The sequence below is a fragment of the Podarcis bocagei genome (genome assembly GCF_964188305.1).
Source record: "Podarcis bocagei genome assembly, chromosome: 5".
Lineage (NCBI taxonomy): Eukaryota > Metazoa > Chordata > Lepidosauria > Squamata > Lacertidae > Podarcis > Podarcis bocagei.
This window is the reverse complement of record NC_138129.1, coordinates 62,555,860-62,570,074: the sequence shown is the minus strand read 5'-3', so window position 1 is coordinate 62,570,074 and position 14,215 is coordinate 62,555,860. Positions and strand designations below refer to the sequence as shown.

At 40.8% G+C, this 14,215-nt stretch overlaps 1 protein-coding gene across 3 annotated transcripts in view; it reads left to right on the top strand.

Annotated features, from left to right (window-relative positions):
- Nucleotides 1-14,215, top strand: part of LOC308586720 (FRAS1-related extracellular matrix protein 1-like) — a 113,953-nt gene that overhangs the window by 51,248 nt on the left and 48,490 nt on the right. For all 3 annotated transcript variants that reach the window (XM_081193606.1, XM_081193605.1, XM_081193607.1), the window contains exons 20-22: nucleotides 421-646; nucleotides 7,022-7,166; nucleotides 8,516-8,657. In XM_081193606.1, the coding sequence (XP_081049732.1) occupies nucleotides 421-646; nucleotides 7,022-7,166; nucleotides 8,516-8,657 (513 nt within the window). The remainder of the gene's footprint in view (nucleotides 1-420; nucleotides 647-7,021; nucleotides 7,167-8,515; nucleotides 8,658-14,215) is intronic.

Below are 14,215 nucleotides of genomic sequence, written 5' to 3'. Positions count from 1 at the left end.
GTATGATACTTTCCTTTCATCTTTAAAACAGAGCCTCCTTATTTGTGATGCAAGTAATCTGCCAATGGGCAGGATTGCCAGTTAGCAAGTCTGGATGAAACAGTTCCTCTTAGGGTCCTCCTGTCTGCATGCAGACAGTCACTAAAGCCACTATATTAACAGGGTTATTGCAGGGCAATAAGCCTAAAAGATATATGTCCAGACAAAAGAAATAGCCAGTCTAGAAGCTAACTTCTTTTGGGGAACATTGACTGTTCTACTTCTGAATACTAGTTGCTGCTTGCTCCCTGTGATATATTTGGTGTTGTATTAGAACTGAAATGCTTTAAAAAGTAGGTTCGCTTAGCAAAGATTCTCTTGTTTCTTAATTTTGTCATTTTCAATTCTTTTTTCTTTTTTGAAATTCATGTTTTCCTCTAGGTAATGGAAGGTGACATTAAGGCAATGGGTCCTGGCACCATCAATGTTGAAGATTTTGACGTCCCTCAAGATGTGCTGAGATTCTACATTGCTACTCCACCTCGCCATGGTGTGATACTAAATGGAATTTACGGCAGAGATACTGGACGTTACAAACAACTAAGCCCAGCAGTACTCCATAAAGATTTAGAAATCCACAGCTTTACACTGGAAGAACTTAAACAAGGTTGGGGCATCATTTTATTGCTTGTCTTTGAAGAATATGAAATGCACTTTCATAGTTTATACAGGGGTGTGTGTGTGTGTGTGTGTGTTGTACAGCTTGAAACTGATCTTGAGAGGGACAGTGTATCTTTGTGAACTGTACACAAGAGAACAAATGATATTCGTGTACGGAAACAGCCAGTAGAAATATGTTATAGGTCTACAGTTATATGACAGTATCTGAGCAAGGTAATATCTAAACATGGTTTGCTCCATCATAAGGCAAAGTCAGTGATTGCCTGCCCCTGCCCCTCTCCACTCCCAGTTTAAAAAGCACTTACAGTCCTCCTCAAACAAACCCCAAATGTAGCCTTTTTATTGGGTAATAAAAATAGCACATGGTATTGTGTGTCAAATGGTCACTTTTTTCTTGTTTGCAGTCCACGCCAGAGGGCTCACCCCTAACTGACACTGGTCAACTCCAACTGTCCATCAACCAGCAGGCGGGCTGATTGAATTTTGGGTACATGCCCAATGCTTATGCCAAACCTGCTTCATCTGTAATCATTATAGTTGCGGCCTAGCTTGATCCCAATACTTGTCTCCTATATTGTATGTACTATTTTGCACACACATCCCACAACCTTTGCTGTGCCTATGGTTCGCAACAGTGAGATGAAGATGATGGGTGCTCCAAACATCACAATGGGGTGCTCCGAGCACAGCAGCAGACAGAACAGTTCTTCCAGGATAAAGAACTGTTTCAATGATAAATTTTCATCAGCAAATTAATAGTCCCCAAAGGTACATCAAATGGCTGTGGATCAGCTAACACTCAAACATGTAGTAAGAGAAAGGCTTTATAATACAGCATCTTTGTCTCTTCGCTTATTGTTGCTTCCTATTCTTTTCCTTGGGGAATAGAGTCATAGCTTGGCAGCAGAGGATCTGCTTTGCTTGCCGAAGACCCCATGTTCAGTCCCCAGCATGTCTAGGCAGGGCTGGAGAGTCCCCTGCCTAAAATCCTTCATAATCAATTCCAGTCAGAGCAAATCATGCTAAGCTAGAATAAACCAGTGGTCTGACTCAGTATAAGACAGCTTCCCATGTATTGCAGGGATAACTGGAACTTTCTCAGTGGGCAAGTCCAGCTAAAATTGGAAGAACTCTAATAGAACTGTGGTTGCAGATAATACAAGTAGATGAAAAATTTAAAGGCAAAAGTAAATTTCTTATAAGTGAATATGGAACAGATGCAGTTGCAAAAACACCAGTATGACATATTCCGGTATGCTACTTATCACATGATGAATGGGGGCTCACATGGCTATTTGCCTAGAACAGCAAAAAAATAAAATCTTGAGTGGGGAACAAGGACAAAAAATTTATCAGGTGTTATGTAAGCATGGATGAGACTTGTAAATCTTTGAAGGAGAAAGAAATGAAATTATTTGTTTTGAATGCCTCACAATGATCAATTATAAGCTTCTCAGTTTGCTTTAGCAAGAAACTAGATTTATGTTGCATGAGCAACGGATGGCCTCTACTGGAAACCACAGTTCATTGCAGCACGTTGCTCTGAAAGAAAGAGATATAAAAATATTTGCACCATCTAGTTCTCTGTGATACTTAAAAACCAAAACCAAATGCAGAAGGCTCCTCCAGATGATCTGTTCAATGAGCATACATCCTCATTTGCTTATAGGTTTAGACTTTGCCCAGTCTGCATTCATCATTTGTTCTGATTTATTTGCAAGGAGGTTATACAATGAGCATACATCCTGATTTGTTCATGGGGTCTTTATAAATATTCAGGTTAATCATTTGTTCATTCCACACTTTTCAATGCATTTCCCTGTCACTTCCCTAACTGCAAAAGGCTTTAAAAAAGAAGAAGTGGATTTGTTGTAGGGCAACAGAATGCTTCAATCCTCTTTAATTATGTAAACCTAAATTTCTGGTACATGCTTGAAACACTCCAGCAAAACCCCGACAGTCTAGAGGTGACCACAGAGAGATGTTTTGTCCTTTACCAAGAGTAACACTGACCTAAATTCTTGCCATGGCAAAAATTATATAAGACTTGAACCTTGATTTCCCCAACACTAATATTCTATTTTCCTCCTTGCTTACTTTAAGTTCTACAAACATTTCTGTGCAGATTGCAAATAATAATAAGTTTACAGGGACTCAGTTTACAGGTAAAAATAATGATGGCTAAAAACATAGAGAGGAAATAATTAAACATAAAAACTCAATCAAAGATAAATAGAATAACTTACTGTAACTCTTAAAAAGTAATGTTTTATGCAACATATTGTTTAATATGAATACAAATGAGAAATCCCAACACATTGTGTGTTCCCATAATATTTCATCTTGAGCTGTGTCACATTGGCCAGTGACCAAAGCAAGTTGTGGCTCAAGTTTTCCCCAACCAAGAGAGCTTTCTGAAGAAAAGAAAGTTCATAGAATATTTGCTTGTCCTTTTGTGGTTAAAGATATCATCCTTTCTCTTGAAAAACAACAGAAAAGCACATGTGAGCAAGAGACCCTAGCAGAGAGCTGGCAGTTGAATGTTGCACTCAGTGGCACCTCTGCTGCTAACACAACTGCTCACAGAATCAGCTTAGGAACTAGAAACAGCAGATCACATATCTCCTCAAGGTTGACATCTGTGCCATGAGTTTACCAAGTATAGCAAGGTAGCAGTGCAGAGTGGATGGGCAGAACAGAGCTAGAGGCAATCTGGCATTCCAGAAAATCCAGCATTATTGTGGTTTTGCATTGATATAATGTAGAAGGCCTAGGCTAGGCTTTAAAGAAGTTCAGTTAAGCATTAGCATTTGAACCAATGGTTATATAGAGATGGCACCTGAAATGATATGCAGCATGGTAAAAACAATATTTAAAACATCCCTTCTAGCAATATAAAAAATTAAAGCCTCAGTTTTAACAGGTGCTCTGTCTGAGAACATCATTAAATAATAAATCCAGGTCCAGTTGTCTTCAGCCAGGCTCAAAGACCTTCTGATAAAGCCAAGTTCTAGGCAGCTAACAGAATCCCTATCAATACTGTGATAGCTAAGTATGTGCTTGAAGTCAGAGTGCATTCAACAGTTATGGGGTCACCAAACCCTGCCCTGAACTGCGTTGTCATGAGCCCAGAAAATCCATCTCATCCCAGAATTACTAATGTCTCACTGCTACCTGCTCTATGTGCTTGTCAAAAGAAGAGGGGGAAGTTTTAAACTGATCTATGATGGATAAAAGCTACCATGTCAAGTGGGTGTCTCTTCAAAAGCTAAGAAAACATCACTCTTTCAGAATCTTGAAGAAACAGGCTGTCCCCCAATGATCTATATACCGCAGTTTCTATTTCTTAGTGTACAAAAACATACAAACTTACAAGTGGAGATCCAGAGTGCATGGGGAGTACAGTCTAGAAATAAAAACCATTAAAACAAAAATACAACATGGAAGTCTTCACAAGTGCAGGAAACAATCGTGCAAGCTCTCCCCACCTCATGGGTTTACTTTAGCCCTATCCAGAATACTTGTGTAGGGCTTACACACCCTCCCTCTTCCCCACTATATCACACTGGCTCTAATATTGAGCCATAGGAATAAGCAGGATATGAATTGTCCCAGGCACTCATAGTATGGCTTCATGGTATCTGTATTTCAAATGCCCGTGCATTTGATAAATGACAGCATTTAAACCAACATTTTCCCTTTCTTTCTTGGCAGTGCTTTGACAGTCTTCTGTGATGGAAGGAATGAAAGCACTTAAAACATTTTAGTTCTGCATCAAGGAAAAACATTAGTTATTCAGCTGACCTGATTGCTCCTAAAATATCTATATTTTAATACTCTTCCTTCAAATTCCACCTTATTTGCATTTTCTGAACATCTGTTCATACATTCAAGCTGCTTTGAAGTCATCCAGGATGCTCTGCAATTCTGTGACTCTCTTAATCGAAATGATGTCCTTTTCCATAAAAAGTCTGGTTTTGTTTTCTGTATGAGCCCAAGTGGGAAAGTTGAGTTGAATAGACCTTTTCAAAGAAACAAATGAGCCTCAAATGTTCATTTCACTTCCCACTGGTTGAGAACCTTGACCAACTCTGAGTGATTCACGGCTTTGCAGTACATAATTCATCCATTCATAACTTGGCAATTCATTATATTGATGTTTACACAACTAACTAGCTATGTAAACAGTGCCCAGTACCTTAGACACTTAAATATTCAATTAAAATAAAAAAAAATTGCAAACTGCAAATTTTGAATTAAGTGACCATATGTAAGCAGACTGATAGCTGAATGCTGGAAATTTGGCAGACAGGACTGGCTCATAAATGCATGCTAGCAGCATTCTAAATAATTTAATACAAGAAATATTTTGACATATTCATAACTATATGGCATTTATTAAAAATATGCCAACTTCTCTTTTGCATGATGCACTAATATTGCTAAGAGGAAATAGTGAGTGTCCTGAAATAAGAATTAGAACTGTGTGTGGCTGTGTGCATCAGAATGAGATGGTAGAATACTGGAAGTAGTAGAACGGGCTATTGGCTGCAGGTGGGGAGTGCTATTTCCCCCTCTAATATAGTAAGTTCTTTTTGTTTTGGACTAGCATCTAGAGTTAAGCAAGAGGGAGACTTTTTATTTTTATTTTTTTAAAAAAATACAACTGTGTTTTATACTCTGCATTTTCATCCCCCCCCCTAAAAATGCAGTTGTTTCTCCTGATGTTGGAATAGAGTAACATATTGTTTTAACTCTATTAAACACAAATAACTTTTCACATTTAGGACTGTAGCCCAAGCACATTTTCCAGATATGTTCTGTTATTGTTTTTGGACTCAGTAGGTTTTCATTGTTCATCTGTAAAATCATTCATGCTACATACTCTGTACAAGGGGCCAAATTTAACCAAGTTGTGGCACTAGCAGAAGCCAGCACAACTCATCCCACTAGTGCAGTGTTTCCCAACCACTGTTCCGCGGCACACTAGTGTGCCGCGAGATGTTGCCTGGTGTGCCGCGAGATGTTGCCTGGAGGGAGGCGGGCGAGTCGGGCGGCGAGAGGCGGGGCAGCGGCGGCGAGGAGAGGCCGCCCAGCGCGGGGCTCTCGCCGTCTGCCTGCCTGGCTGCCTGCGAGCTCGGCGGGCAGCGCCTCCGTCCGCAGCGCCCGCCTCGCGGCTCTCATTCCCTGCCCCTGCCAAAGCTCACCCAGCCAAGCCGCGCTCTCCTTCCTGCCTCGCTTTGCTGCCTCCTCCCCCCCCACCCCAAAGCTTGGAGGTTCCCCAGCAAGGGGGAGGGGAAAAAATTGAAACTTACACTTTCGTGCGTCCCTCCCGGCGTGACGCTGCGCGCTGACGTCACGGGGCTGTAATGGTGGTGTGCCTCGAGATTTTTTTCATCAAACAAGTGTGCCTTTGCCCAAAAAAGGTTGGGAAACACTGCACTAGTGCAATGGGGCTTCCCCTTCTCCTAAGTTCCATGAGCCCTCCATGCCCTCCCCGGTCTTCTTTGGGAGGGTCAGGAGAACCCCTAGAAAGGTGGAGGAGGTAGGTGATGGTTCCACCTGGCAAGCAGAAATCCTTGGGCTGATGGTCTGATCTCCTTACTGCAACACTGAATTTCACCCAAGAACTGTACAAGAAAATGTTAAAACTTGGTTAAAGGAGGGACCTGGGAAACTGTCATAGCTTGCTGTAAGTATTTAACTGAAAGACCTTTGTATCCAAACTTGCACTAAAATGTAGACACTTGTGTCCATGAGAGTTTTCCTAAACCAGTCCCTAACTAAAAATTTAAAAGCCATGTGAGTTAGTTTTTGCATTTTCAAGAACTCTTCACTCAATGACCTCAGTGTTTAAAAGGACAGGAAGGAGCAGGATTTGTTATCAATAGAGGGCAAGAGGTAACATAAACTCATGAAGTCCCATCTTCAAGTGGTGATTAAAGGTCACTTTACAGACTTATGGGGGGCAGAAATGTACCCCATAGTTTACATACATCAAAATGTATTGGTCAACTGCCCGATTAATTCTGGGTTCTATCCACTTCAAATTCTGATAATCCCAGCTGGCTAGCAATTCAGGGATTAAATGGGAAATAAATGATCTTAATGCCTCAAAAAGGCCATTTGGTGATATCAAGTTGTTCTTGGCAGTTCTGAAGTACCTTAATGGTATCCTGCTATGATTGTTTTGTTTGAAAGGAAAGAACACGTGCAAGCTGCAGGATAACTTAAATCAGTTCCTTCGAGTTTATGTAGCTTTGATACCCTAAATTCCATTTGGTTGTTGCTTGTCTTTAGAATGTGGCACTTGACTGCTGTGTTCAAAATACTCCGTTGTCTCTGGTACTTTCTCCGATAGGACTGATGCTTATGTACATGCATGATGACACAGAAAGCCTAGAGGATAGTTTCACCATTCAGCTGACAGATGGCAAGCACACAGTCCAAGGGACACTTTACATCTTCATCCTGCCAGTCAACGATGAAATCCCTCATCTTTCCAGGTTAGCTGTTGAAGTGACATTCTATGCAAAGTGACTTTAGGAGAGACGGGGGAAACATTTTATTTCTCTTTAATTGTTAACATGTTTGATGAATTGTTTATTGGCAAGAAGATAGATGCGTTGCTTGTCTCTTGGCAATTGTTAATTCTTTTCATTCTCGTTTCTTATGAAATTATGATCTTTTAATATAAATATTAAGGTCAGGATGCTGACATTAATTAATCCTCAACAAGTAGAACAAATAGGAAATATCAAAGCTGTGTTTCACGAGTAGGCTGGCTAGACACAACTACAGAGTGGAATTATGATGTCAGAATGGTTTGGAAGGAAGAGGCCCGTTACGATTTCTAAAAATCACTTTATGCTATGGCAGGTGAATCTCTGTGATGTAATGTGTAAGGGCAGTGCGTGTACAAAACAGATATGGACCCATAGGGAGGACATTGAGTGTTGTGGCTAGAGTGTCAGACTAGGACCTGGGAGACCAGGGTTCAACTCACACTTGGCCATGAAGCTCACTAGGTAACTCTCAGCCTAAGCTACCTCACAGGGTTGTTGTAGGGATTAAATGAGCAAGGAAAGAACCATGTATACCACCTTGAGCTCTTTGGAGAAAAAGGAGGGATATAAATGCAATAAAATATATTTAAGTAAATTAATAAATCAAACATTTCAAAGAAAGCTGCCTTTACATCAGATCCAGCATATTATTTGTAGTGATTTAGTACTGGCACTTAGCCATTTTTAAATGAACAAAATCTCCCTAAGTATTTCAATGTCAGTTCTGTAACAAAAGTGTGTTGTAAAAGTAAGTTTGGGGTGTTTTTTCATTAGCCAAAGTGAATTAACCACACCTGCCAACCTTATGGAATAGGTGAAAAGGACCAAAGGCTGATTAAGTTGTCCTTCAGGAATGACTAATCAAACCCCAAACTGACAGTAGAGACAGGTGGGGTGGGGATGGGGTTGCAGTGCCAAAGAGAGGAAGCAGTGCGTGCCGCTGCCACCACCTTTCTCACTTGAAGAGAGCATGTTGTCACCTAACCAATGAGATACTCACCCAGTGGAGGAGGCAGCAGCTCTGCTATATTAGGTGGGGCCTTATTTTTGGCTTTACAAACACCTCTACCCTGCTGAATGAGGTGGAGAGGACTTCCTGTTTTTAATAGTAGGGGACATCTGAAATGGAGTGTACCAGGGATCTGCCAGACTTCCATTTGTCTCAAGTAAGGGCAGTGTTATACATGAGGCGGAAATTACATTTGTACTGCGTTTGAAAGATGATGTTGGATTCTGAATCTGTGTGTCTCCTTCCCCGCCCCATGCAATATTTATTTTTCGCCCCTCAGGAACACAGGCTTGGAAGTTGAAGTTCATGAGAACAAAGTTATTTCCAGTGTGTCATTAGAAGTTGAAGACAAAGATTCTTTGAGGAATCAGCTCCATTATGTCATAAACAACAAGCCAAGATATGGACACCTGAAATTAAAGGTAATGATTCTCAGCGTTTTCTTCACACATGGCCCTGTCAACATGTGGTTGTGAAGCATAGGCACAGCAAAGGTTGTGGGATGTGTGTGCAAAATAGTACATACAATATAGGAGACAAGTATTGGGATCAAGCTAGGCCGCAACTATAATGATTACAGATGAAGCAGGTTTGGCACAGGCATTAGGCATGTACCCAAAATTCAATCAGCCCACCTGCTGGTTGATGGACAGTTGGAGTTGACCAGTGTCGGTTAGGGGTGAGCCCTGTGGCGTGGACTGCAAACAAGAAAAAGGTGACCATTTCCAGCTGTAATGCTTTAAGAGATATGAATTTTTTTTACAAATGGGTAAAAGTTTAATGGTAAGGATTTGCTGAACTAACAAATCGAACTGGAATACAAAGAAGGGAGGTATGAGGAGGTCCGAGGAAATAAGTGTATGGAAGATATGTTATTGAAAATCAATGTGTGTTTTTAACTGTTTTTTATTTTGTATGTTTATTTTTCCTTTTTCTTGTTATATCTTAAAAACTTTTAATAAATATCTTTTAAAAAAAGAAAAAAGTGACCATTTGACACACACTATCATATGCTATTTTTATTAATTTTATTTCCACGCAAAAGATCTTATATGCACTCATATGTGACACATGTGCATTTCTCTGTGCTGAGGAGCCAAACTTGTCAGTGCTTCTGTGTCGAATATACATTACGGTGATAAATATTCTTGCTGCTATGTTGAAGATGCTTAAACTAAAGATAGACATGGCAGAACAGGATGGAAGTGTAGAAGTGTGAGACTTCCTCTCCTCTCCCCTTCTTAGTATGAAAGGCAAAAAGAAACTGTACACACATGGCGTCTTTTAAGTTAACAATAATAGTGTCTGATAGCATAAAAGCAGTTAGCCTTGCCTCTTTCTCTCCTTCCCATTTGTTTTCTGTCCTCAAAAAGGTCCTATATATTAATGTCCTTTTCCGCTGGTCTTTGAGCCAACACACTGCAGCTATAGCAAAACGTTTTAACTGGCTTGTATATTGGCGTGCTAAACCACTAGGCTATAGTCTTCCTTTTATAATTAAGTAACTTGAGAAATCTGTTGGGATCAATAAATTTTGAGAACGCTTACATAAAACAGAATATAAAGTGGATAGTCTTGCCATCAGAAGCCCATAAAAGTCAGTCCCTTTATGTGACACCTCTACAAATGGCATTATGTCATTGCATAATATTAGTAGGAAACTAAGATTTTTGTGCAAAACCATAAAATGTAATGAGTTTCACATAATCTACTCATATAAACGGAAAAAGAGTGAGAGCGGGGCTTTTTTGAAAGTGGACTTCCAGCTTTTTGGCATCCTGAAAACATAAGGAAATTTGGAAACTAGCTCAAAATAGAGATATGTTTCAGTAGTGGGCGGTTGATGTGATCTTTTTGCTTGGTGGGAACATGCACCTTGGCTGTTTTAACTGTTCAACTTGTGGTCTTAACTGGGGAAAGGGAATACCAAAAAGATCTGAAAATGGAAAATGGAAATAGTGCCAAAAGGGTTTTATTCCTAACTGAGCTAAAGTACTGTGTGTTGGATTTTTTGTGATCTCTAATAATGGAATCTGGAGAATCCTTGCAGATTCCTGCCCCCACCCCTACTTTGGCATGAAGACTTGCAACCAGGAATGGGAGATAAATTCAATTTGGCTCCTTTCGTAATGCAAACCTGCGTAATTTGCAGTCCCCGAATCACACATACATCATTTTATTTGTAAGCTGCCTTTCCACAGCCAAAACCATGCTCAAGGTAGCTTACAACATAAAGAATTACATGGTTACAAATATAGAAAGTAGTATACACCACAAATAAAACAAAAAAATACATGGCTGAATTGAACTATTTCCACATAAATCATAAGATACAAAACAAAGATACAAGAAGTTAACATCTTAATAGCAAAAGCCCACTACCAGCAAAACCCCCTAAACAAGACCACAACCCAAGATTCTGCTCAGCAGCCTCAGCTTTTGTAGCTGGAGTCGGTCAGAGCCCCACTCTCCCAGGTCATGTGGGGAAAGGCCTGCAAGGCAGGGAGCACGTCTTCCGGGACTCAAAGCAATACATAAACTGAAATGTAGCTAACTTTTGAAATATACATTTCTCCACATTTAGCGATGCAGTTCTCCAGCCAACTATTGTGTACAAAAATTGCACATATTAGAAGAAAATGTGCTTAAAATACATGTATTAGTGAAAATAACATTTTTAAAACGAAAACTTTCTTTTAAAAAAATTGCAAACTGATGCAGGAATGTGGAGAACTAAACTTAAAACTAGGAAAAATGAAGAAATGTAAATTGGCATTTTTGTCTATCCCTACTCAGGTTATGTCATATGCATTTAGTGTAAAGGTAAGAACTTTGTTAAAGATGCTAAAAGATTTGTAAGAAGACATAGCCATTAACTGTGGGCTTGGAATGTGCTCAGAGCATAAAGTTCTTCTTCTTCTTCTTCTTCTTCTTCTTCTTCTTCTTCTTCTTCTTCTTCTTCTTCTTCTTCTTCTTCTTTATTTTTACCCTACCCATCTGGCGGGGTTTTCCCAGCCACTCTGGGCGGCTCCCAACAGATTAAAAACAGAATAAAGCATCAAACATTAAAAAGTTCCCTAAACAGGGCTGCCTTCAGATGTTTTCTAAAAGTCAGATAGTTGTTTATTTCCTTGACATCTGATGGGAGGGAGTTTCCACCGGGCACGCGCCACCACCGAGTAGGCCCTCTGCCTGGTTCCCTGCAACCTCACATCTTTCAGTGAGGGAACCGTTAGAAGGCCCTCAGTGCCCGGGCAGAACGATGGGGGTGGAGACGTTCCTTCACCCACTGCCCAGTGTTTAGAAGGGTGGTTCCTTCAGGTCCCAAGAACATCTGACTAGGCAGCTCCTCAATCTGGACAGCAATGTTAGGTAGTTAGTCAGATACCATTCACTCAAGGGTGACTCAGGGAGCATAAAAGAAGATGCCCAGTACAATGAACCACCTTGAGCTTGGCTAGGTGGCCTCCTATCATCTCCCAATCACAAGGTCAAATAAACCTTACTGCCGATCCTACAACAAAATGTCTGACCTCTCAGTAGACCAACTGGACACCATCATCCCTAAACAGATACAGGAAAGAAATACAGATAAGACAAAGAAGCCACACCAGAAGCCATCTCTTGACCTCATGGCCAATGCACCACCTGGTCCTGTCAATCCAGCATCTCCCATCACATCAAGACATCCAGTCCACCATCTTCTCCAGGTCCTGCCCAATGGGCATGAATCAAAGATGATGAATAAATAGGATGCAGGGGATGGGGGATAGTGGACACAAGGTGACATAGGGTGCATAGCAATTTGCCCCCATACCATTCCCCCTTTCTCCACCCAGCAGACAGAAGCCCATCTGTTCAATTGAAGCTAGGTTTCAGACCTGCCAAAGAAGAAGAAAATAATTAAACACCAAACTTAGCAACAGCTAACCTCAAAGAAGTGAGACATTATCAATGCCCACCGGGGCTGCAGCTGTTGCTGTTCCAGTGTAGAATGAATCTATGCCATTCCCAGAAGGATCGTGCTCAGAGTCCAAGGCACTGTGAACAATAACCCCAAATTGGAATTCTGTAAAAGGAGCACCATTAGCATAACAAAATAAACGTCTCAGATTTTTAGAGCACATTGCACAGTCAGTTTTAGACCTCCTGGTGCCCCTATCAAAGAACACTACATTCTCAATGGCGAGGGCCTAACCTGATGTATTATTTGTTGGATGTGCCAGGGACTCAGTAGTGTTCAGGGCTCTGGAAAATGCCACCCAGGCAACTGCTGCAAATAAAGAAACCTCAAAAGGTGAGAAATGCCACCAAAAGGACCTGAAAATGGAAAAGAGTTATAGTGCCAAAGGAGGCTTATGCTTGACTGAGCTAAAGTACTGCATGCTGCTTGTTATATTTTTGTTGATCCCAAATAAAGGAAGCTAGAATATCCTTGTAAATTCTTTAGCAATGATGAACGTGTTTTGCATTACTTGTTTTTTGCTTCTTTTAAACATATAAACTTTTAATGTGTCCGATCGGAAGAAATCCTGTTGAGTTTAGTGTTGAAATGTCACTAATTTAGCAAGAGGAAGGAAATGGTCATCACAGTGAGGTGTGTTTACACTTCTGAATACCTTGGATAGGTGTCAGAATTAAATATGGTCTGTGAAGTGGAGGGAAATGAGTTCACAGCTTCTCCATCATTTCAGTTCACGTACATAAACTTGTTTAATTCATGCAGTCAGTGAAAGGGTAATCCAAGTAAACATTTCCATGAGCTGGGATGGCAACACAAGAGCACTTGGTGAATGGCTGCATGTGTCTGTTCACAGTAGCACAGTTCTGCAGTAATAGAAAGCTGTGTGTTGCCCCTCTGTCAAGTAGCCTGGAGGAGTCTAAGGTTCCTGAGGTTCCTTCCCCTGCTTAAGTAATTGGGCTCTTCTGCAACTCTCCCCACACCTCATCCCTCCACTGGCAGCGATACTCAGATTTGAGACTGTAAATGAGCACAATTGACAGTCCCCACCAATCATTGCTGGACTGGCAGCTTATATAAGAGCTGGAGGTTCCACCCTCTGCTCTCAACCAGGTCCTGATTCTGGCAGGTTCTTCTGAGTTTCTTCCCTTCCCAGCTAACCTCACATACAGCTAGCTAGAGGATAGCTCTTGAGCTTGTGTCTGGCTCACCAGCTCCTCTCTTGTGGCCTTTGGGGGAAGATGAGGGTGGGGCAGTCTGAGAGCCAGCCAGGATCCCTGGCATCTGGTGTGATGACCTGCAGACCTGGGGCAGGGATGTCTGGAAAACACTCCTTTCATGGTGGGGAGACACCATTTTGTGGTTCACCTCAGGTGCCAAAATGTGCTGGGCTGGCTCTAGCACAGACTGAAGAAGATCTCTTTGTTTTTGTATGAAAAAGCCCTTCAGTTCTCCACAGGGATTATATTTAGTTATAAACCTTAAATCTGTCTGATATTACAAGACTGATTCATCTTTCTGGGTCTATAATGAACCCCACTTAGAAGAGATGGAGACACTATATGAATATAGGGCCACTACATTAGAGTGAAGAAAATGAATGTTTATGCATTCTGAAAGTCTTGCTTTTGCTTGCTTTTGGATAAACTAAATTGCTTGCTTTTGGATAAACTAACAGCTGTAAAAACACACACACACACACACCCGAGTTAGTGACATAGCTTCAAGGGATAGACTTACTGCAGGACAACCATGCTAGGTTGTTTTGTTGCTTTCAGTTTTGGAATACAGTGATTGCAATAATGCACGACTCTAGTCCTGATTCATATGATTAGTCAGATCATAGATGCTGCATTGAAATGAAATGTTTGTGATATACCGGTACTTAACCACTTGGAAAGCAATTTTGCCCAGCTTGTTATATATGAAGATGTATTTTCATTTTTTACATAAATGTATGTAAAATTAACAAACTCTATATAAAAATGAACCTAAGTGAATAGGGAGGTAGAAGTCCTG